This window comes from Rhyacophila brunnea, unplaced genomic scaffold (assembly GCF_057557595.1).
Source record: "Rhyacophila brunnea isolate RB1 unplaced genomic scaffold, BYU_Rbru_1.0 scaffold_16, whole genome shotgun sequence".
Taxonomy (NCBI): Eukaryota; Metazoa; Arthropoda; class Insecta; order Trichoptera; family Rhyacophilidae; genus Rhyacophila; species Rhyacophila brunnea.
Window position 1 is genome coordinate 5334657 of NW_028232816.1, and position 23674 is coordinate 5358330.

Here is a 23674-nt window from a genome sequence, read left to right on the forward strand (position 1 = left end):
TTGCATATTTGATTTTTTGATGCATAAATGGTTAAATTAATACTGAAAAAACCGGTCCTTAAACATGTCATTTGTACCTCTTTAATCCTCAGTCACTCAATTAATCTACTATTTATAATATTAATACTATCGACCGAAGATACTTGATGGAATTTGAATTTAAATTCTAATGGATTTAAAAAGAGGATTGCTGAGCATTGAAAAGTATCAAGTGTTCAGTTCATTGATTTTTAATTAAATTCCAGCAAATAAACTCAAACGATAGAATCAATCGTCTCAAGTTTTCACCGTATATCTTTATTTGCAGACAGATCGTCATTTTTCGACATTCTTCAATTTATCCGAATTGACCAAATACTATGTGAAAGTTACATCCTTCAACATGGCTGGACAGCGTACAGAACCACTCGTCAGCGAAGAAATGTGGACTCTGTCGTCCAACTACACTCCTGCTCCAGTGCCATCCATTTGGCAAGATAATATCACCGTTGACAATTACAACAATCTTACGACAGTTGTCAACTGGAAACCGGCTGATGGTACAGGAAATTGATTTTTAACTTTTACCGTTCCGACTAGACTTCCGTTACCGTTAGACAATTTTCTGAATATATTAACATAGTTATCAAATTTGATGTGTATTTTATAAAGAGAAGTGTGCTAGATTTTTTGTTATAATATGGCATATCTAGCTCAGAAGGTTACATTATTTTTTCCACAAGACTGAACGATAACTTTACCAATTCCACGAACCAGAACGGCGCTCCGGTGTGCTCCGGTCCATTTCGAGCCCTGAAATCGCGTTATAGTGTCTTATTTTTTATATTTCAATATATAGTGAAATTTAGCAATTCGTCGACATAGAGTCATCGACAAACATTTAATCAATAACGATTATTTTTACCCTTTTTACATTATTACAAGCCACGAAACCCAATTGCAATAGTATTATTATAGTAGTAAAATAATTACAGAAACACCCAGTTGTCATCTGGATCAAAGTATTGTAACCTCGCGAGGAATCGAAATCGAAACCGCTCTTATGAGAATAATGCCAATGCCTTATGCTCATACATTGGCCTACGAGAGTCGCCTATATTATAATATGTTGCTAAAACCAGCCATTCCTTTTTAAAATATTTCACCGCCGTGAATCAGTACGGTGACATAATTTGACAGGACAGAAGGGAATCAGGACACAGTAGTTAGATATAGGTTAAACATTTAAATCATATATCACAGAATTTTTACCAATAATGTAGCCGTGTATATATTTATGTTCAAAAATATATGATCGCAATTACAGAATGTATGATTGAAATTTATGCTTACAATATATACTCTAAAGCAGTGTTTCACAAACGTATAGCAAGCGGGCACCTCATTAGCGATATAGATTTTATCTTTTGTTACTTGCCAATCGAAAGAAAATCCTTCACATTCAGATAACAAGTTTTCTTGCCATGTTAATCATAACATCTATGCGCAGTAAGTATGTATATATTATCTATATTATCATTTTTATCATATAGCTTCTTTAAAGTATTGTATTTTTGGTGTACTATATTGTGTAAATATTACTTACCATCGTGTATTATATAGTCATAAGTACGCAAGACAAACTGCAGTGCAAATACCATAATTTATATTATTTTTGCGACAAAAAGATGCAACTGCGTATCCTTTAAAATCTTTCACATATGTACGCATAACACCATTAAATTTGTGAAACACTGTTTTCAACCATTAAAGAAATACATACATAATTTTATTTTATTTAAATTTTAAAATTTAAGTAGGTAAGTATGTATAAAAATATCGAATAAAAGTAAATTTGTCTTTGATTTTAAAAATACTTCTCGTTGTTTTTAGATACCTACGAATTGATTAACTAGGTACTTATCATTAATTACTTAAGTATTTGTTCTATAAAATGTATATAATTAGATACATACCTATTATTTTTAAACTCTGTTATAGCAGCATAACACATTTTTTTCCATTTATTCTTTTTTACAGATCGTTCTTGTCTTTACGACATTGTTGTATTTGACGACATCGGAATGTTCATGCAATTTGAGATACAAATTGTGAGTATTAATTAATTTTTTAGAGTAATAAGATTTTAGTATGATATATAATTTTCACGTATGCGTTGTACCTACTGAGACTATGGTGTTTAATTGCTTTATGTTCACAGAAGTCTTGTTTATAATATGTCTACAGCAATAATAAGTTTTGTAATGGGTATATCGCTGTGGAGAAGGGTAGAGGTATGCTGTTAAGATCCGCCATAAATAGTACACACTAAACTTTGACCGCGAGCTGTCAAAAGTCGTAGTTAATACGTCTTACTTGATTCTAATCGGATGCATTTGGAATCAAATAAGACGAAGTGCGGTGTGTTAATAATTATTATAGATAACCGCCTTATTTATGGACTTTCTTCCAGTGGTATCCATGTTATTTTGGAGCAATACAGATAACGAAAACGTGTTACCGTGTTAACTATTAAGAATAGCCCTACTGGAATGCCCGATCGGATTCAGTTCAGATACATGCTATATTTGCGTTGAATCCTAAATCATTTGGTGGAGACATTTATTTGCATAGAGCGGAAGTTTTGTATTGTTTAAAACGATTTTATTATATAATATTATTTTCGTCGTATCTTTATATCGTACCTATATCGATAAATATGAATAATAAACTTGCTCCTGAAGCAGGTGAGAGAAAATGTGAAAGCAGATACCAAAACTTATAAAGATTCGTGTAATCTAAGTGTTAAAAATCAATCGTAGCAAAACAACATGTTGCTATAATATTATGATTAATCGCACTAGCGAAAAATCTAAGGCCAGTCTTCAAACATAATATCAAAGTTTCGGGTCTCCTGAACATGGCCCCACATCCTGAAGCGGGCCCGCGGGCCAGGATCTTTGAAGGGCCTCCCAACCTATCACGAAGGTTAAAGGCAGTCTGACGCTCTACAGTGGCGTTTTCTAAATGGTGTTAGAGGTCAATAAAAATTCAGTGTATTGTTAGCGATTTTTAACACATTGAATTATGTTATTATGTAATTGCACAACCATTATATATTTTAAAATGGTAATAACTTCGAAGTAAAATAGCGCCGAAGGCGACATTTTTTATTACTAGAGCATATTTAAGATTTATTTTTTAAAAAAAGACACGTTGAGCACATAAGAAATTATTAATTCAAAACGTTCACAACATGACATTTAGATTAAAAAGTCCAAGTAAATCAGCTAAAGAAAAAACAAGGTGGAGTCTGTTTTCTATAAGCTGACGTGCCGGTGCCCCCCCCCCCCCGCTTCAGCATCCATCTCGTTCCCTCCCATTGAAAACTTGCAACAGTTGAACGGGATGGCACAATGCTTTCCGTGTAACATGGACGCCAATTTATAGAATACAGACTCTAGAGATAAAAAACAAAGCAAAAAAAATAGTTTTGCAGAAAAGAAATAAAAAAAATAATAAAAACAATAATTAAAAAAAATTCAAATTAAAAAATAAAATTTAAAAAAAAATGCATAATGCATCGCTAAAAATGTCTACATCTCTAGGGAGTGCATCCAGCGACCCAGTGCGACCAGCCGCACAGCCCTCGCTATTGGTGCCTGGTGAGCCTGACATGAGGAAACAGCTTTCACCCAAAATAGGTCATGGCTGCGACCACGCAAGATGTGTGTTTATCTCAAGCCACGCCGGACCCCCCTGAACCCGGGCCCCTAGGCTACAGCCCTGTCAGCCCCCCTTGTGGGGGCCATACTCCTAAATCCGCCACTATTTATATGTAACATTGAATCCTAAATGAATAATGGATATTTGTTATCTTTCCAGCCAAATGACACTTTCACAGCAGTTTTGTTTGACATGAAGTATGACAAACAGTATAGAGTGTCTACCACTGCGACCACAGCCGAAAGGAAGAGAGAGTCCGACAAGGCGTGGTATTCATTTACGACAATGTCCTGCATGGAAGCTCATAACGACTCTAGAATCTGTGGTTAGTTTTCAAAATTTCTTTATTCGATTCCATTGAATAAATTTGTCGTTTTGAAATTTTAAATTTTTGAAAGAGGCCGGTACAAGGTCCGCTCCGAGGGACTCGGCTGCCCTCGTGGAAATCTAAGATACTCCACCATAAATCAAATTCGAATAATTAAATTTGCTTTCCTGGAAAATTGATGCTGCGCAAGTGTAGTTGCAAATTAAAGTAAGTAGGTACATCGGTTGGTGTGGGGTGCAAATTAGTTTTGTATAAAAAATGCAATATTTACTTCTAAACTATTGGGCTAAAAAAAATTCATGATAGTTTTTGATAGACTACGTCACAGTGTTTCCCAAACTTTCGAGATCTGTATACCCCTTCTATAATTTTCGTAACACTGAGAACCCCTCGTCAAAAAATGGCATATACTTTAATAACAATCAAAATATATTTATTTTTTCCTTTTTTAACATTAACAAAATAATGGTAAACGAAAAATAAAATTCGTTTATAATAAATTATGAATAAAATAAATAAAAGTTATATTATAAATAACATTCATTATAATCAATGATCAGATCATCATAATTTGGTTCTCTGGTTGTTAATTATTGTAATCTGAGTTGCGGTTCTACATGCAAAAGCCTGCTGAAAAAGCAACTTCACATAGATATGGAGTTGGAAAAGGCAAGATGTAATTCAGGACTTTCTCTGTTAAAACTGGATACACATGTTGCATTTGCAACCAGAATGATGTTAAAGTACACCCCTTACATTTATTTTTCAAGAATATGTCTGAAGCTAATTCCAACAATTTCTCTTCTTCCGCATGCGATAAACCTTCTAGCATGGATGTTGTATTGATGTCGTATTAATGCTTGTTGCACCAGGTGCAGCCAAAGCCCGGTGCAGCGCGTACCCCTACCAAACTCTTCTCGTACCCCAGGGGATACGCGTACCATACTTTGGGAAACACTGGACTATGAGAATATATATAATGAAGTCTAACGCCACTAAACGTTGAACATTTTAATATTCAATTTTTGACCGCCCTCGTTAAATGCACATTTCGAATATATGGATGGGGTAGGCATTGCAAATTGTAGTGCTAAAATATCAGATAAATATACATAATTTTGAAAACACTTCTGAAAAAATATATATAGTCTAACAGACACTCCTCGCCACTGCCTATGGCAACAGTCATTGATTCTAATGATTAATTATTTCAGTACCACAATCACCGACCGGACTCACTGCGACCGAAGACTTTTCCGAAGACAGTAGCAGATATTATGACGTGAGTGTCTCATGGAAGAAATCAGACCTGATGCCGGATTTCTACATAATCAATCTAACCAATCCAGAGAGCGGAGATTTCCTCGAAGTTAGAAACATAAGCGGGGTATGCCTTCTGATTTATTTTTTAGTTATATCTACCAACGAGAATTTAATAAGATTCATTATAAAAACAATTGCAGTAGAGTAGTGTAAGTAAGTATGTCAGAATTATAAAATTGTTTTTTTGTGCATTTGACAGTTTAAAATAACTAATAAAAAAATATAATATAACGTTTTTCTTTAAATATTATTATTGTAAATACAGGAGGACCTCGACTTTCGCACATAATTGGTTCCTGAAAAGGTGTGCGAATGTTGAATGTTCGAAAATAGAGGGAAGTAAAAAAAAATTAAATTGTGTGTATTTTGAAATATGTATTTATCAAGTAAATATAAGATGTTTAAGAGACATGTTTAAGTGGGGTTTGCGGATGTTTCCCTTAAAAAGTTAACAAGAGTTAACTGTTTTCCACTCATCTTTTTCTTATTTTAAATGGTAAATTATTAACTTTACAATATTGCTTAACTGCTGGCACGAAATGTAAAGTGAGCCAATCTTTTAATATTAACGCAGTAAACCCAGTTTTTTTTTATCTTTATTTGATTACTGGAAGCAATTCTTTATCCTTCCCTTTCAATGCCCTGGGATTTTCTGGTTGATAAATTAACATTGGCATCAATTTTAAATCACCAGCCAAGTTTCCACCAAGAAGCAATGTCAATCGGTTTTTAGAAGGTTTATGCCAAGGGGCAACTGATTCTTCCTTAGATAAGAATGTACGACTAGGCATTTTTTCCAAAATAAACCTGTGTCATATACATTAAATATTTGACTAGAAGAATATTCTCCATCTTCAATAATTTTGGATAATGAGGAAATAAATTCTCCGCGAAAATCAGCCGATTCTCCAGTGAATTTAATATAAACCAATCGTTACTTACTTGAAAAATCGTGTTAGAATCTTCTTTTAATCTAGCCTTCCAATCTTTGTGCAAACTAAGAGCCTTCGCTTGAATAATTGAAATATTTAGAGGGACATCTCTTTGATGTTGGTCGTCGATCCATGATGACAAATATTTTTCCATTTCATCCATAACTATGCCGTGTCTTTTGGAAACAACCTTTAAAGATATATTTCCCCAATTTTGAACGTATTCCTTAATTTTATTTTTATTTTTCAAAATTGAACATATCGTAGTAAACCTGTATCATACGAACGTCCGATTGAAGAAAAAGATTCACCGCAATCAGAACGTCGTGTGAAGTTTATAAGTCCTTGATTTCTCATTGTTCGTATCAACACTGCAGTTTTTCTGTTTCTCACTCTTGTTTATAAATCTTTAGGGTGAAATATTTCAAATGAATAAAATTAGCAAAACGCACAACATAACACGCCCGCACGCGCTCCTGCGCAAGACAAAACCTATCCTAGCTAGCTCACAAGCAAAGTGACGAGTGCGAGCAGGATGCAAGTGACGCAAGAAATGCACTTGCTTGTGAGCGAGCGAGAAGGGGATATCTTAACCCCACGGCCAACGCGACGTTTTAAAAAAACGATTTTTTTGAAATGTGCGAAATAGCGAATTGTGCGAAAGTCGAACGTTCGTAAGTCGAGGTCCGCCTGTATACATAATACACCAAGTTCTTCTAATGTCTTTCATCCCACCTTCTTCAAGAATTGGTACCTGAAAGAGGTAGTAGTAACACTACTTTTTATCAAATAATAATCTTGTAATCACATGAAATCTTTACATAAATCATTATATTATATTTCCTTCCAGAGTCAAAATACAATTAAAATTGAAAATGCCGACATTCGTTCAGTTTATAAGGTGTCGGTGTGCGCAGGGTCTATGGCCGGCTTAAGTATTCCAATGTACATATATCGTGAGGTGAAACCCCCCATTTCGGGTAGGTACAACCTATTTATAATATACCTAATTGTTATCTTATGTATTATGTATATCGAAAATTACCAATTATTCTGTTCCAAAATAGAGCATAATGGACTTCGACTACGGAGGTATTTTGCCAGACTTTTATCAGGATTGGTTTTTAACCCATTCGGTCAAAATAATAATGTATGTAGCACTAAACGATCCGCTACCTCCGGTGATAGTTAGAATAAAATTGATGCCGGAGTGGAATTACGATAGACCTATAGGGACTATTTATGTACCTAGCTGATGTTTCCCAAGTTGACAGTCCGAAAAATGGAATTTGAAAACATTTATGAAGAGACCTTGTGACAAGCGATGCAGCTGCTCCGCACGAACGGATTTCTACGGAGTCCAAAAGCTCGACAACAGTATTCACCTACACTGTCAATAAAATATAAAATTATTGAAATCAATTTTAAAAGAATATGCCACCGGAATACAATATGTTTACTATTCACAAATTTGCATATCAGAATCAACTAAGTATAGCGTTTAGGGGTTGACACCCAAAATCATCCATTTTCCACGCATCCGTGTTCCGCAGCCGATGGTATATTGCCTAGATAGGCCCTAGGGCAGGGATGGCAAAAAGGATTTGATCGACGTGCCAAAATAAGCCGATTTTTTTTAATTCGTGGCGCTTGCCATTCCTTTTTAGGTGTACCTACACATGATATTATAATCTAAATCATATTTTTTAATATAAAAAAAAACAATTAGGTAAGTACATTGGTAATTATATTGTTTATTGAATATATGAAAAATGATACACATAAAATGAAAGAAAATAAGGAATTAAAAAAACATTTAATAACACACAAATTTTTATTTGAGGTTTTTTGTTTCATGTTATTCGCTTTTTATATCAGGCTGATATGTCGTTGATTGCAAATTAATACATGCTGCTGAATCTTCCTTCGAATGTACATGATTCGATATAGAAAAAAATACTTTCACATAAATACCTACGTGGAAGAAGAAATGGTCTAACTACGAGATTGCTAGTTTTTTAACATATATAAAAGTATCGGGCATGCTTTTCCATGTTTATAATATAATGTTTTCAATTCGGCATTCAAATTCATCAATTTGAGAAAGCCAATGACATTCCAATTCTTCAATACATTTTCACATGTTTACAAATTTTTCAGTCCAAATAGGATTAGATAGCAAATCAATAATTTCAGTACATAATTATACATCAACATGATTTCGCTTTGATGTTATATTTTCCTGCTATAAACGTTTTGAATATTTAAAAAAAAATGAATTCGTTTTTTGACGTGCCGTCGAAAACTTTTAGCGTGCCAAGTTGAGCATGCGTGTCACGTATTTGCCATCGCTGCCTTAGGGGTTCCGCGAGTCGCCTAGTTAAATTATACAAATGTATAAAAAATGATTAAAATAAATAATATATACAACACCCACGGTGGCCGCTCGGCTTATGCGTTGGACTATAACGCTGTGGGTCCCCGATTCAAATCCTGGGTCTGGCAAGTACACTATATTGTTTTTCAATTTGTGTCTGTCAGGGTATGGACCTAATAGGTTGAGCAAGTGGCTGACATCCATTTCTCGTAAAAAACAAAATCTTTTAATACAAACCTCTACTCTGTGGAGGCCCATATGATCCTATCAAGATCGAACATGGTCGGATTAAATCATACATATACAAAGAAATTGGTTGCAAATTGAATCAATATTTTTTTTTATTGTACATGGAATTCTTACAATATCGCCTGATTCATGATTACGAAGGCTGACTCCTGTTTTTCAAAGAACGGATGTTTTCCATTGAAATCAATGTATGTATTTCTGGGAAGAAAAGAAACGTTTTCAAAAAGCGTGTTGTTCTGTTACCCAGTATGCGTGTGCAACAGGTAGTCTGTAACACTGATTTTTTTATTTAACTACTTAAAACTAAAGAAAAAATATTGCCGATATGCGCGTACATTTTGCGGCAAACGGTTTATTATCGGAGCTAAACATTTTTTTACCTATCATATCACGAGATTTTGTAAGGTCATTAGTTTATTATTGTTTGATGATATAATTTTCCATTAAAATATTTTTAATTGCACATTGCATAATATAATATAGTGGTGGTAAGTTATAAATTATTCGAGTTAAAAATGTATCTTTAATGAATTTAGGTTTTTAATATTTACAGTGATTTTCGGTTGTCAACTCCTTCAAAAAGATTGAGTTTTTGATTTTAATTTGGAAATTCGGTATGTTCTGTGTGCGTCAGAAATTTTATAATATTTTCTAGCTGTTTTAAAAAATATTTTTTTATAAGTATCTATACAAAAAAAACAATGAGTAAACAGAAAGCAGTAATTTTTGATTTCATTTCGTCTTTTAAGAATCCCAATTCTACCCCAGAGAGCTCAAATATGAAGATTGTCAAACAATTGAAAAATCAAGCCGTGTATTAAAAAGAGTTGCCAATAAGAATACGATAATTAGAAATGTGTCAAACTGTATTCAATACGGGTTTTCTTGTGTTACAATCGATGAAATTCAAATAGGTAGGTAACTACCCCAATGTGTAATTTGTGGTGAAGTTGTGGCGAATGATTCATTAAAGCCTACAAAATTAATTCGTCACTTGGAATCAAAGCACCCAACCGAAACAAACCTATAGATTAATTTGAAAGTTAACAACATCAAACGTACAAAAGTCCACATGAATCGAATTCCTCAATTATTATGAAATCATCATTTTTGGTAGCGATACATTATAGCGAAGAATGTCTTTACAATAAATTGTAGAAAGTTTAAATAAGCCTTGTATGGTGGATGTGTGCTGTGCTCTGAGCTTTTTGGAGAATCATATGCGAATAATTTACATTCCTTTCTTATACATTAATAAATTTTAAGTGTTTTTTATTTTATAATATATCATATGTTAACATCTTTTTATTTTAGGTAAGTAAAGGGTTAAATTTTGAAAAGAGTGGTTTATAAACATATTTTTATCATGGTTCTGCGAAACTTCATACACTCTGTAAGGGGTCCACGATACCGAAAAGGTTGTGGAACCAGCGCTCGAAATGGAGATTTTTACGAACCGGAGCGATCGATAATTTTACGAAAATATCAACATTGTTATCTAACTGTATAATATGTACATATTTCATAAAAATAAGTGTCAGATTTTTTATTATATGGCACATCTGGCTCAGACGGTCAAATTAATATTTCCACGAGACGAAGCAATAATTTTGGGGATTTTATGAACCAGAACGTCGCTCCGGTCCATTTTGAGCCCTATGTATAACACTGAGCCAGACCATGTTGTAGTTGAAAGACGTTCAATAGGGGTACCTATCAAGTTATAACAAAAAAATTAGAAGACATTTCGTAAAATGCTGTTAATAACATTTTTTTCTGGGGGGCTCAATATCTATCAAAGCCCAGGGCCCCTCCAAACTTAAATCGATGCAATATGATAAGTAGGCTTGGGATTCTTAGGTTATTTAAATATCTTTTTTGAGTGTCCCCACAACAAAATATCAAAAATATCTATCTGTTTCAGACAATTTTGAAACATTTAAGCTTTATTTGTTAGCACCTATTTTTAAATATTTTTGGATAATTACATATTTTTACATATTTTAGGTTTAAGCACATATTTTCACATAAACACAAAATTAATTAACACAATAACGCTAGTAAACACAATTGAAATGTTAGAATCATCTACAAAGTCATTGATTTACCTACATACGCAATAATAACAAGTTTTTCCATGTATAAAAAATTTCTAAGATCCAATCGTTAAAGATTCATTTTCGAAAATTTGAAGTATTCTTTTAATATATTGTATTACTTACTTAAATTTTTAACACCTTTTATTGTTTTGTAGTACGTAATTATGAAATTTTAACAATATATTTTCCAATTATATCTACATATTTTAGTTACCCATTATTCATTTTTTAGCACTTAAAAATCCTAAGCCTAATGATAAGTAATTAAAATGCTTAGATAGTTGGTAGATGTAAGAAGACTCGTGTGAGATTATTGTTGCTTGACACAGTGAAGAAAAATATGTTTAGGCACTTTTACTCAAAACTATTACATAATTAGCATTTACGCCTCTCCCTTACCCAGCTCCTCGGTCATAATAATTAAAATAAAGTAATTGATTCTGTCTATGGTGAAGGTGCGCATATTACTGGCACTCTTCTGTGGGCAGTACTGGCGCCCATCATATCGCTGGTCATCATCATCGCCACGGCCGCCTTCATCTTTCATCGTCACAAGAAACTCAAACTCTACAAAAGAAGATGTCGCTATTTTGAGGTTAGCTGCTATTCATGTTAATAGTTTTTACAATATTTCCAAAACCCGATATCTATGACGTAGAGTTGCCGCTTCACAACTTTGCATCTAGAGTGAAAATTATGTAATATATTCTAAAAATATATTTTTTACATATATTTACTATTTATTTTCTTATTACTACACATATTAATACACGTGAATATCATTTGATCTAATGTTATGTGAGGTAATCAGGCAAAGAAGCATATAAGTGTAGTAAAGAATGCAAAAAAATGCAAAGTTATAAAACGGCTACTCTACAATTCAGGGTTCCCCAAACTATGTTCCGCGGAACACCAGTGTTCCATAGAACCTGAATAGGTGTTCCGCGACAATTTGGAGAGGTTTTTAACTGAAACACATTTAAAGATCTTCTACTAAGTAAAAACCCTGCTCTGCATGATTCATTATTTGTGGTAGACAATATTTTTGCCTATAATAAACTTTTAATTACAATAAATATAAGTACGTAAAATAAAATTTTACATGGATATAGGCATTTTTTTCAATGTTTTCAATTTATCGGTCTCTGCCATGGTTTAAATCACAGAACAGATAATAAATAGAATACCGACAGTCTATATTCAATACGCCGCATCTTGATGCAGGGTTTAGAATGTGTGAGTGTCCTACGAAAATGAAGCACCCATTATGCACGTGCAATAGTGTTTGTAATACACCAACATTAAATGAGCGTAAATGCATAAACCGAGAGCAGTTTTTAGCAGGTAACCGCTTCGCCTTACCCGTTATGTATTTCAGTTCCCATTATTTCTGAGTTCCCTGGTTTAAATTATTAAGTTTTTAATTTTTTGCGTATAATTTTGACGAATTTTAGAAGTTATAGATTATAGAATAAACTATTGTGAGAAATTACATTGTACTTATAATATGTAGGCACAAATTTTGTGTTAACATTTTAGGAATTAGAACAGAAGGCCCCGAAAGAAGCCGACAATGGATCCAGTTTCACAATCAATCCAGAAGACGATGGCTTTGAAGTGATTCCAGACAAACTAATTTTGTACGAAGTTTTGGGTGAGGGAGCTTTTGGTGTCGTACGGAAAGGATGGCTTCCTGATCAGAAGAGAGATGTGGCTGTGAAAATGTTGAAAGGTATTTTTTTTATTCAGTCTTTTTGTTTTTATAACAGTGCTCGAAATAGAAAATCTTACGAACCGGAGCGCTGAATAATCATTCAAAAATATCAAATTATGTTAAATATTTTTCGGATATCATAAGGGCGATATGCCAATAATCAGGGTTTCATTTATACTTGAAGGGGCTCTGCGCTAATACACATTACCCCCCCCCCCCCAATACAACATTAAAATGTAGTTTTTTTAAATGGTTACCTACTCATTTTTACAAAATCACTTATTTTTCGTAAATTTTCTTAGAAGTGGGCTCTTATCTTCAAAATTCTAGAAGCTCGTACATTCGTGTATTCCTTCGCTGCAAGGTTCTTTTGTAATTTGAAATTACTTTTCAGGTTCCGGAGACCTACTAATTTAAGGTCCTGGACCTGTAGCCCCTTTAGCCCTTTTTGTAAACACATCTGAAGTCCGAACAGCTTATATTATATTATAGGACTAATCATGAATAAATAATACACACATTTTGTCAGCACCGCAGGCGAATTTTTTCCCACGAATCAGTTCTTACAACTTTAAAAACTACATACCTACATGCAATATTATCTCAATAATATGAAACGGAACGCAATTTTCAAAAAAGCCACGAGCCGGAACGGTATCTTTTAGAATTTCACGAACGGGAACGGCGCTCCGGTGCGTTCCGGTCTATTTCGAGCCCTGTTTTATAAAGTTTACTTCATCACTCGTATGGCATGTATGGCATATAGAGAAGTAAACTGAAACAATTACAGAATCATTCGTCAATAGTTACATTGTGGGGACCTTTTTATAGAATAGTAGTCATACCCTATTCAGGACTTCACTGTATCCATGAAATATGGTAAGTGTCACATCTATAGTCACGTGACGTCAGTGGCGCACCCAGGGGGGGGGCAAGGGGCCCTGGCACCCCCCAAACATGAAAATTATCAGAATGATTTTAAACATTGAAATTGAAAGCCAATAAACTATACCTTTAGGCTTAGACAAATAAAAACACGGCAAAAAAAAGATTTGTAATTCTCCAGCACCCTTTTTAGAAAAATTTCTTAGATTTCAATTTCTAACACAAAAATTTCGAAACACTAATGTCAGGTTTTTTTAGAAACCCAATCCCTAATGGAACTGTCAAAAAATTCTCGGTGTCTACCCGAATTCTGGAGTGGTGTAGGTCATGGCTGGGGAGGGTTGACAGGGCTCTAGCCTGGGGGCCCGGGCTGTGTTACGGTACTAAAAATTCTCTATAACTCCTTAGTTAGAAGCAGACTTGAGAGTGGGTCTGCCGTTTGGGCCCCGCATCAGTTGAAGTACGGCCTTATGGTGGAGAGAGTCCAAAAGAAATTTTTAAGACTCCTTTACTTTCGGCTGTATGGATATTATCCGTGGCTCTATCCGACTGATTTTCTCTTAAGGATGCTTACATACTGTAGCTTAAAATTTAGAAGGGATCTTTATTTAGCTACATATTTTTTCAGACTTATACGCGGCGTAAATGTGAACTCTGCCATTCTTGGTGGTCTTGGCTTGTGTGTCTCTGATAATTACCTTAGGAATCGAGGGCATCCGTTGTTTGTTCTCCCACGGTGCAGAACTAACCTGCCATTAGTAATGCCAATTGGGAGGGCAATAACCATGTTTAATGAAATCGCTTCGGATATTGATATATTCCACTTACGTGAGGGTGAATTTAGGTGGACGTTGTTTTTTAAATTCTTAAAATAGGGTCTGCTTAACTCATCCGGTGTACTTCCTTGTACCTATATACTTTATATTTTTTGTATTTACACATTTATACTGTAGGTACATAAAACTGTTTTAATAATATTTCTTTGTTCTAAATGTCATGTTGTGAACGTCTTAAACTTATAATTTGTAATGTCAACAATATGTTAAATAAATAAATAAATTGAAAAAAATAAAAATTGAAATTGAAAATTGAAAAAACAGTACAAAACCTACATATTTTTTACCGACCTTCGGCTTACGGCAATTTATGAGTTATAATAGTTTGAATCAGAATAATAAATAATAATCATGTACAGTGCATGCCAACCGACATTTCTAGAAAAACTTTGATATTGGTGACACTATTAATGTCTGCATAATGGGTGTGGAGACGTGGCAGGCGATGGAGGGAAATCCAAATCTCATTAGGTACCTATATTCTTCCATTTAAGGAAGGTGAATGCCAGAAAGTACGCGAATAAAACCATATTGTTATTTATAAAAAAAAGTTATTTTAAAGATGAACCATCAGCTGAAGAGGTGAAACAGTTTCGTCAGGAAATCGATATGATGAAATCAGTCGGAGGGCATGCTCACATTGTCAGTTTGGTTGGATGCTGCACTCGACCATCCGCCACAATGATGCTCGTCGTCGAATTTTGTGCACGTGGTGACTTACAAAACTACCTTAGGTGGGTATTTTATGAACTCATTATAAAATAAACCTAGAAAATACTAGTTTACAAAATCATTGATGATATTTTTTTAATAATTTATTACAATCCATGCCCTTGTTTTTCTGTACAAGGTGGTTCTGTTATTTATACATAGAGTTAATTACGTATTTGCACTTGTGAGAGGTTAAGATACCTACGTCAAACCCCCTAACTTCGCCCGGCTTTTTAACAGAGAGTCGTTTTGCCACCAAAATATCCACCAATATGAAGTCTTATAGACCTTATATAATGCATAATGAGAGTATTTATCATTATTTACACTGAAGTAACACCGTTTTCATACTAAATAATACAATAAATCACTATTTTTTATATAGACGAAGTTACGAGACGATTCTCTAACTTCGCCTAATGTGTTTTAGTAGACAAAATTATTGTCTATCTATTAAAAAATGACGTTAAGCAAATTTAGGTCTTATGCTAGAGACAATACAACCTACCAATTTACGCTAGGGCTGCCAAAACCCAAAGCATTATAGTATCAATTTTATGAATTGATTTACATAGTACATTTTTAATAAAGGAAATATGAGAAAAATTGTTAACTGGTGATTCAAGTGATGAATAGTTTTTAGTCTAAAAACCATAAAAATAAAAAAATCACATCTATTTCAAGAAAAGCATTTTTTTGTGACAACCCTAAAGCCAGGGGAAGTGTAGGAACAAGTAGTTCACAAAACATAGCCTGACATTGCATACTCAAATAATTGATGTTTTACTATAAATATCGGAAATCGTATGTTACATTTGGCAAGCAGACTATATCACTATATTATATTAAAAATATAAAGAACCTACCTCTACAAGATTCGTAGAAATCAGCAAAACTTCAGAGGTATTCCGAAAAAATCTATTCAAACCGGACTCGAAAAAACGGTACTAACACAAACACGGCGAAAATAATGGCGGTTTGAAAATTTTGTGGTAACAGGACGAATATTATCTTTAAAATCGCCTTTTAAAGTGGTGCGATAGTAAAAACATGAGTTTCTAGTGTTTAATTGATTTAGGTGAAGTTAGGGAGACTTGGCGAAGTTAGGGGGTTTTACGGTATTATTAATATTAGGCGCGTACTGACTGAGCGAGCAGCCTCGGGCTGATCGGGATCGCTTCATTTTATGTCGTCAGTGAGTTTTTGAAATTTCATCGAATTAGTGTGTCGTTGTCATTAGTGTGTACCTATTCATTCGTAGTAATATCGTATTATCTTCTTATTTCTTGTAATTATACCTGACAAGTGTATTCTTTTTATCAGATCTCCACAGCCTACCTCATTCCAAAAGTCATCCTTCGCCACTGGTACCTACATAGTATTATGTACATACTAAGTTATCACACATTAATTCTATTTTCAGATTGGCATGGGACGAGTTGACATCTAAAACCCATAGAAAACCTCTCACGCCGTCTGTCATGAATCTCAATAATTCAAATTGCGATCAAGTCGAGGAAATACAATATGCTGAACTGTTATCGTCAGAAAACAGTGACTGTGAAGCATCAGTCATTCTGTCCCAACCTAACCTCATCATCAATAGGCTCTACGAGCTACAACATGACAGCATACCTAAAGTGGAAGAAATTAAAAACAATGAGATAACAGCAATTGACTTATTGTCATTCGGTAGACAGATCGCTATGGGTATGGAGTTCCTTTCGTGCAACCGCGTAGTGCACAGAGACTTGGCTGCGAGGAATGTTCTGGTGTGTGCTGACAAGACAATCAAAATAGCCGACTTTGGATTATCTCGGGATATCTACCAAGAGAACATGTATAGGAAAACTGGTACTGGAAAACTACCAATCAAGTGGATGGCGCTGGAATCATTGACGCACCAAGTTTACACCACGCAAAGTGATGTGTAAGTGTTTTCTTTGACCGATTATATTTTTACATATTGATTTTATTAAAATCAGCATATTAAATTTAGGTACCCATAATATATAGCTGTAAAGTTCTCCCATGAAAGAAATGTCTTGAATCTAATATACTTATCCTAGCAAAACTGCAACTGTTCGATTTGAAAGACATGAATCATTTGCATGGTACCAATGAATATGTTATTGCATGGTACACACCAGATTGAAGAGTCAATTATTAAAAGAACAATAATTATAACATTTATTATTTACACTTCACAGGTGGTCTTTTGGTATACTTTTGTGGGAAATCGTGACATTGGGTGGAAACCCTTACCCTAGTATACCTACCGGCCGCTTGCTCAAACTTCTCATGTCAGGGTACAGGATGGAGTGTCCCAATAACTGCAGTGAAGATTTGTGAGTAACAATTTTGTCTCGTTGCCAGTATATTATCATTGGACCACATGAAAAAATAGGTATATCCATAAAATTGGACATGATTGGAATGACCTGATGAAAAGGAATAAAATGTTAAACAGGCAAAAAAATAACCTATGGTCCATATTTTGTGTAGAATCCTGAATAAACAACTTTTTCCCAATAAATACAAAATTATAGATCTAAATGAGAATAACCTAACCTAACTTTACAAGAAAATAACATGACCATCATCACATGCCGTATGATCATGGGCACCGGCAGCGTGGTGCAAGGTGGTGCAAGCACCACCTTTCGTTCAATTTTTTTTTTAGATAATTATTAAGTATATTATAATATATAAATACATATAACAATACTATTTATTGGAGCAAGTTTTACACATAAAAAATCAGAACCAAAAAAGGTTTAAGTAATGCGTCGATGACATTGAGTTACTTTACAAGCTACAAGCCAGCGAGCTTACAGTCTGCTTGTAAACTCGTCTAATGTCATCATCGAACTAGCTAACAAGCAGATTGTAAACAATCTACCGAGAAAAGTTGAAATCCGGGCTACTTTACTCACTACTCGCTGGCGTGTGGGCCGATCTGCGTCTGCGCAGTAGAGCGATAGTGGCGAACCAGCCGGTAAAAAAACAAACTACTCAATACGTCCTGTCAAATAGTACCAAAAATGACGGTTTCAACTCGATAGCTTATTGGCTTCTGAGCGAGGGGAAAGTTTTGTGTGTCATCATCACAATCGCACTAGCTGACTCGCCCGCTTTTAAACTCGCCGGCAAGCAGCTTGTAAAGTAGCTCAATGTCATCGACGCTTAACTCATTTAGTGCTAACACCGCGACTGGCGCGTTTGGAGTCATTGGCCATTAGATATAATTAACGTGTTATTTAAATGTGGTAATTATTAAAAGGTTAAAAGGTTAGCAGTGATTGTGTTAAGGGCGGACCTGCTCAGCGTGGGTCAAAATGGAGCTTTTTTTCTATTTTCAAAGCATGATCCTGGACATACCTTAAACGTTGTAGATAATCTATTTATATAATTTTGAAGCCTTATTATCCTTTATATTTATTTTAAACATTTGATGACTGCATAAAGTATTTTTAATACATAAAATAGTATTCTTTTAAACCTCTCACTCTAATGTTTTAGAATATAGTCATATTTCAGTACATAAATGTGCAGTGGTGTTAGGATTTTTTACATTTATTAATTTTTAAACGCATTTATAAAACCATCAGTATAATTTATATCGACATTATTATAGTGAAATATTTACGATAAAAAATTATATTGATAATCTCTGTAATTATAAGCTATGTCTTTGACCCATTCAAGTGTGATAAACATCCTACGAATAATGATTGCTTTATAATAGTTATTGACCTAAGAATAAGGTAGTGTTTTTTTGAAATACGCCATTTCTTTTGGCATTCCTCAGTGGTTAAGCTACAACATACAGCCGTAGCCATAATTGACAAACTATAATTGAAGTAGGGAGTAAAATGATGTTAACGCGCGTTATTATTATAAAGCAATCATTATTCGTAGGATGTTTATCACACTTGAATGCTCAAAGACATAGCTTATAATTAGTATCTTTAGAATTATCTTCAAATGTGTTAATCTTGCCCATTTTTTGAATAATAAAATGCCTAATTCTTGTCAAATTTGGGATCACAGAGATTATCAATATAATTTTTTATCGTAAATATTTCACTATAATAATGTCGATGTAAATTATACTGATGGTTTTATAAATGCGTTTAAAAATTAATAAATGTAAAAAATCCTAACACCACTGCACATTTATGTACTGAAATATTACTATATTCTAAAACATTAGAGCGAGAGGTTTAAAAGAATTCTATTTTATGTATTAAAAATACTTTATGCAGTCATCAAATGTTAAAAATTAATATAAAGGATAATAAGGCTTCAAAATTATATAAATAGATTATCTACAACGTTTAAGGTATGTCCAGGATCATGCTTTGAAAATAGAAAAAAGCTCCATTTTGACCCATGCTGAGCACGTCCACCCTTAAGTGAATGTCGAAGAGACAGGGAACTATGGGGTGGGGTGGGGTGGCTACAAATTATAAACTGCTACGCCTACGCAAAATAGATGCAATAAGAATATGATTGTGTTTTCTTATATGCACCACGTTACACGAAATCCTGGCGGGGCCCATGCGTATGATATAATATTATGACATAATATTACATTGCAGTCCACTATATTAGCAAATTTCAGAATGATACCTCAAAGCGGCGTGCCATATTTGCAACAAATAATGCATTTGATGTGCCAGTAATGATGCAGTTGAGGACTCGATATAAGATTTGTTTTCTTTTCAGATATGCATTAATGATGGCGTGCTGGAGAACTCGTCCCAAGGATCGGCCGACTTTTGGAGAGATTCGACAGCGACTTGACAGTTTATTAGATGGAATGTGCTCCCACACTTATTTAAGTCTCGATATATTCGATCACAAGGAGATCGACGATATGCGCAAAGTCAGCTCAGACCAAATATCAAAGTATAAATATTTTTTTATATATATTATGTACAGTCGAACTTGGTTATTACGATCACGGAAATAGCGAGATCTCGGATGTAATGAGGAAACATTCGGTTGCATTTTAGTTCATGTTTTTCTCCATACATTTATTTACTTTTATAACGAGCTACTTCTCGGGTATGGCGAGAAAAACTGTCAATGTGTCGATCGTTTAAAAACAACATTTTTGACCGTAAGCAATAAAATCCGACCGGGAAGTTAATTTGACCGATGCCGCCGGGATCGGATTACGTTTATGACACTAGTTAGTGTCTAAATACCTAATTGGTGTTTTCGCCGACAACATTGAAAAAGTATCCACGCATATGGTTGAAATTGCATGTAAAAAATCCAAGCTTTGTGAAGTCAGTAGGTACCTACCAGCGCCAGCGGCTCAGCACTTCATTACAATAAACAATTTCTTTTGTGGTTTATGAATGCCATGCTTGTTTCAGGGATTTTTACGATAGTTTTCAGATATTTTATGTTCTCTGCTTAAATAGAACGATATAACGAGTAATGCTTATAGTGAGCAAATTCAGTCGGTCCCATCTTCCTCGTAATAGCCAAGTTCGACTGTATTATGTATTATTTATAAACAGTCTTTCACTAGAAGACTGACTTTATAATCCATACAGAAAATCTGGTTGTTATCAATTTAAATAAATCGTATTTTTTTTTAAATACTAAAGGCAAATTATTGCTTAGTCTAACTTAAGTGGCCATAAGCAACGCTTAACCTTATGCCACACGAATTGACGACTTAGTGAAAGTGAGAAAAACAAGCAATGTGTTATGATTCCTACATATTAGGTTATTGGGTTGTCACCGTGCTCGTTGCAAAGGCCAGTCTCATGAGATGAGTCTCTTGAGAATGGCCTCAACAACAAGCCCAAAACTTTGAGAATAGAAGAAGAAAGAACACAAAGAACACAAAGAACACACGGAAACAACTTAAAAACCTAATAATATGATAACAATCTACTGTGAAAGTCTTATACTTAATATTGACATCTTTAAAATTGGCCACGTGTTTTAAAGGAAGATGTAAATAAAAAAGAGATGTCTCCATATGTATTTATTACAGTAGGACCCACAGTGGCCCGATTGGTAGAGCCGTTTTTTTTAAAGCCGTGGTTCGAAAGTTCGATCCTATGGTTAGACAAAAACAATGCATATCTACCTATTGTTTTTTTTTTCAATACCTATCTGATCCAGTTCAAAGACCCAGTAGGTTGAGTGAATGGCTAGTAACCATTCCTGGTAAAAAGTTTGTTAATCTGACCTTCACCCCGTGGATGTTTGTATGCTACGCTTTGGGGATAAATATGGCAATTTACTTACTTTTACAGTCTATCTCTAAACCAATAACGGACATCATAGTCCATCATAATTCATGATACGAGGGTGGGTCAATAAGTCCTTAGAAAAGCCGACAGGTGGCGCGACTAGTACTGTAAGCGGTTTGTTTTCATGCAGCGGCACTACCGATTCAGTATGCTGCGAAGTTTCAATCAGATTGGTCGGGTTGTTTCTCGTACATTTAAAAAAAAATTTGCTTGTTTACAAAAAATGGAGAAAATTGAGTTTAGAGCTGTTATTAAACATTTTAATATAAAAGGGTTAACAGCAAAGGAAATAAAAAATGAGTTGGATTTAGTTCACGGCATATCTGCTCCTTCACTTGCAACTATTTATAACTGGTTAAATGAATTTAAACGTGGTCGTACATCAACAAAGGATGAACCACGCTCAGGACGTCCTGTAGAGGTGACTACACCAGAAATGATCAATAAAATCCACGATATGGTGTTAAGTGACCGAAGATTAAAGTTGAGTGAGATAATTGAGGTTACAGGGATCTCAAAAGGTAGCGTCATTTCTATTTTACATGACAAATTGGGCATGAAAAAAATTTCTGCAAGATGGGTGCCGCGTTTGCTCACAGTCGACAATAAACGCAATAGGGTGGTGGCCTCTAAAACCCTGTTGTCGCTCATGCAACGCAATCGGGATGAATTTTTTCGTCGCTTTGTGACTGTAGATGAAACATGGATACACCACTATACTCCCGAGACGAAAGAACAGTCAAAGCAGTGGATTGCGAAAGGCGAACCATGTCCAAAGAAGGCGAAAACCGTAAAATCAGCTGGTAAGGTTATGGCTACTGTATTTTGGGATGCACGTGGAATTATTTTCGTTGACTATTTGGAAAAAGGAAAAACAATAACAGGGGATTATTATGCGTCTTTATTGGACCAGCTAAAAAACAAAATTGAAGAAAAACGGCCTCATTTAAACAGGAAAAAAAACCTCTTTCATCAGGACAATGCCCGTGTTCACACATGTTTACGATCATTGGCTAAAATTGAAGAATTGAAGTTCGAATTGGTCAACCACCCACCGTATTCGCCAGATTTAGCCCCCCCCAGTGACTTTTTCCTTTTCCCAAACTTAAAAAAATGGCTAAGTGGACAACGTTTTTTTTCAAATGAAGAAGTCATCGATTGGACAAATGCTTATTTTGAGGACCTTCCGAAAACTTATTTTTCTGACGGTTTAAAAAAAATTGAGAAACGTCTAACCAAGTGTATTGAGCTCCAAGGAGATTATGTTGAGAAATAAAAAAAAAATACAAAAATAAAAACTGTTTTAATGCTTTTTTCTAAGGAATTATTGACCCACCCTCGTAAATTCGAATAATAATTATAACTAATGCACAAGTATGAAAAGTGCAGATTCGGTTTATTATTATTTGACCTACGTGGCACATGTGGGCCCTTAATGGTTGTCTATCTTCGATATTATAATTACATTTGTTTTTATTCAATCGTTTTTTTGCAGAGGCAGTGGGTATAGCCATCACAACAGCGGAAGTATTTTGACAGATAATGAGAGATATGTTCGACCAATCACATTGAGCAAGAGCAAACCATCCATCATCTCAGCGCAGCCGAACCACTACAGTTTCCAACCACCTTCCATTATGGGAACCTATCCAAACAGCCAGACGTCCATGCGGATGCATGATGATGACATCAGTTCCCTAAAAGTGCCAAATATACTCAACACGAAATGTTCATCAATTATAACGGACGAAACTGTCCTGATGACCAAATTATCGAATATGGATATTGACTTGATATCACCGAATACCGTGATAAATGGCAACTCTCCACTATCGGCCGCTTATTCCAACAAAATGGCATGCATCAATATGCAATCGCCACAGAATCCTTACAGCATGAAACAGTTCGCTGGGCATTAAGTATTTATTGGCTTATGGCAGGCGCGCATCAAGTATTTTCTCATTTGGCAAAATACTTACCTAATTTAATACATTAATATACGGATTCACCTTCCTTTTAAACTCTTTTTTTACAGGAACATTGTGAGATGCATTGCCTGAAGTTTTCGAACGTTTTCTACCTGTAGGGTACCACTGGATAACTAGATTTGTCCAGTACATAACAGTGTTCTTCAAACTATATTTCCATTTGAGGTTTTTATCAAACTCTAATACATTTGTTTTTGCCTAAACTGTACAACATTGACTTATTAACTATGTAACATTTAAAGA

At 34.6% G+C, this 23674-nt stretch overlaps 1 protein-coding gene across 1 annotated transcript; it reads left to right on the forward strand.

The window, feature by feature from the left end:
• Positions 1–382: 382 nt before the first annotated feature.
• On the forward strand, positions 383–23362 carry tor (tyrosine protein kinase receptor torso). The gene is made up of 10 exons (XM_085943938.1): positions 383–539; positions 2020–2090; positions 3865–4030; positions 5248–5420; positions 12553–12745; positions 15011–15182; positions 16583–17089; positions 17370–17507; positions 19891–20073; positions 22939–23362. Exons 1-10 carry the CDS (start codon positions 383–385, stop codon positions 23360–23362), a joined length of 2184 nt encoding a protein of 727 aa, XP_085800064.1.
• The last annotated feature ends 312 nt before the right edge of the window (positions 23363–23674 follow it).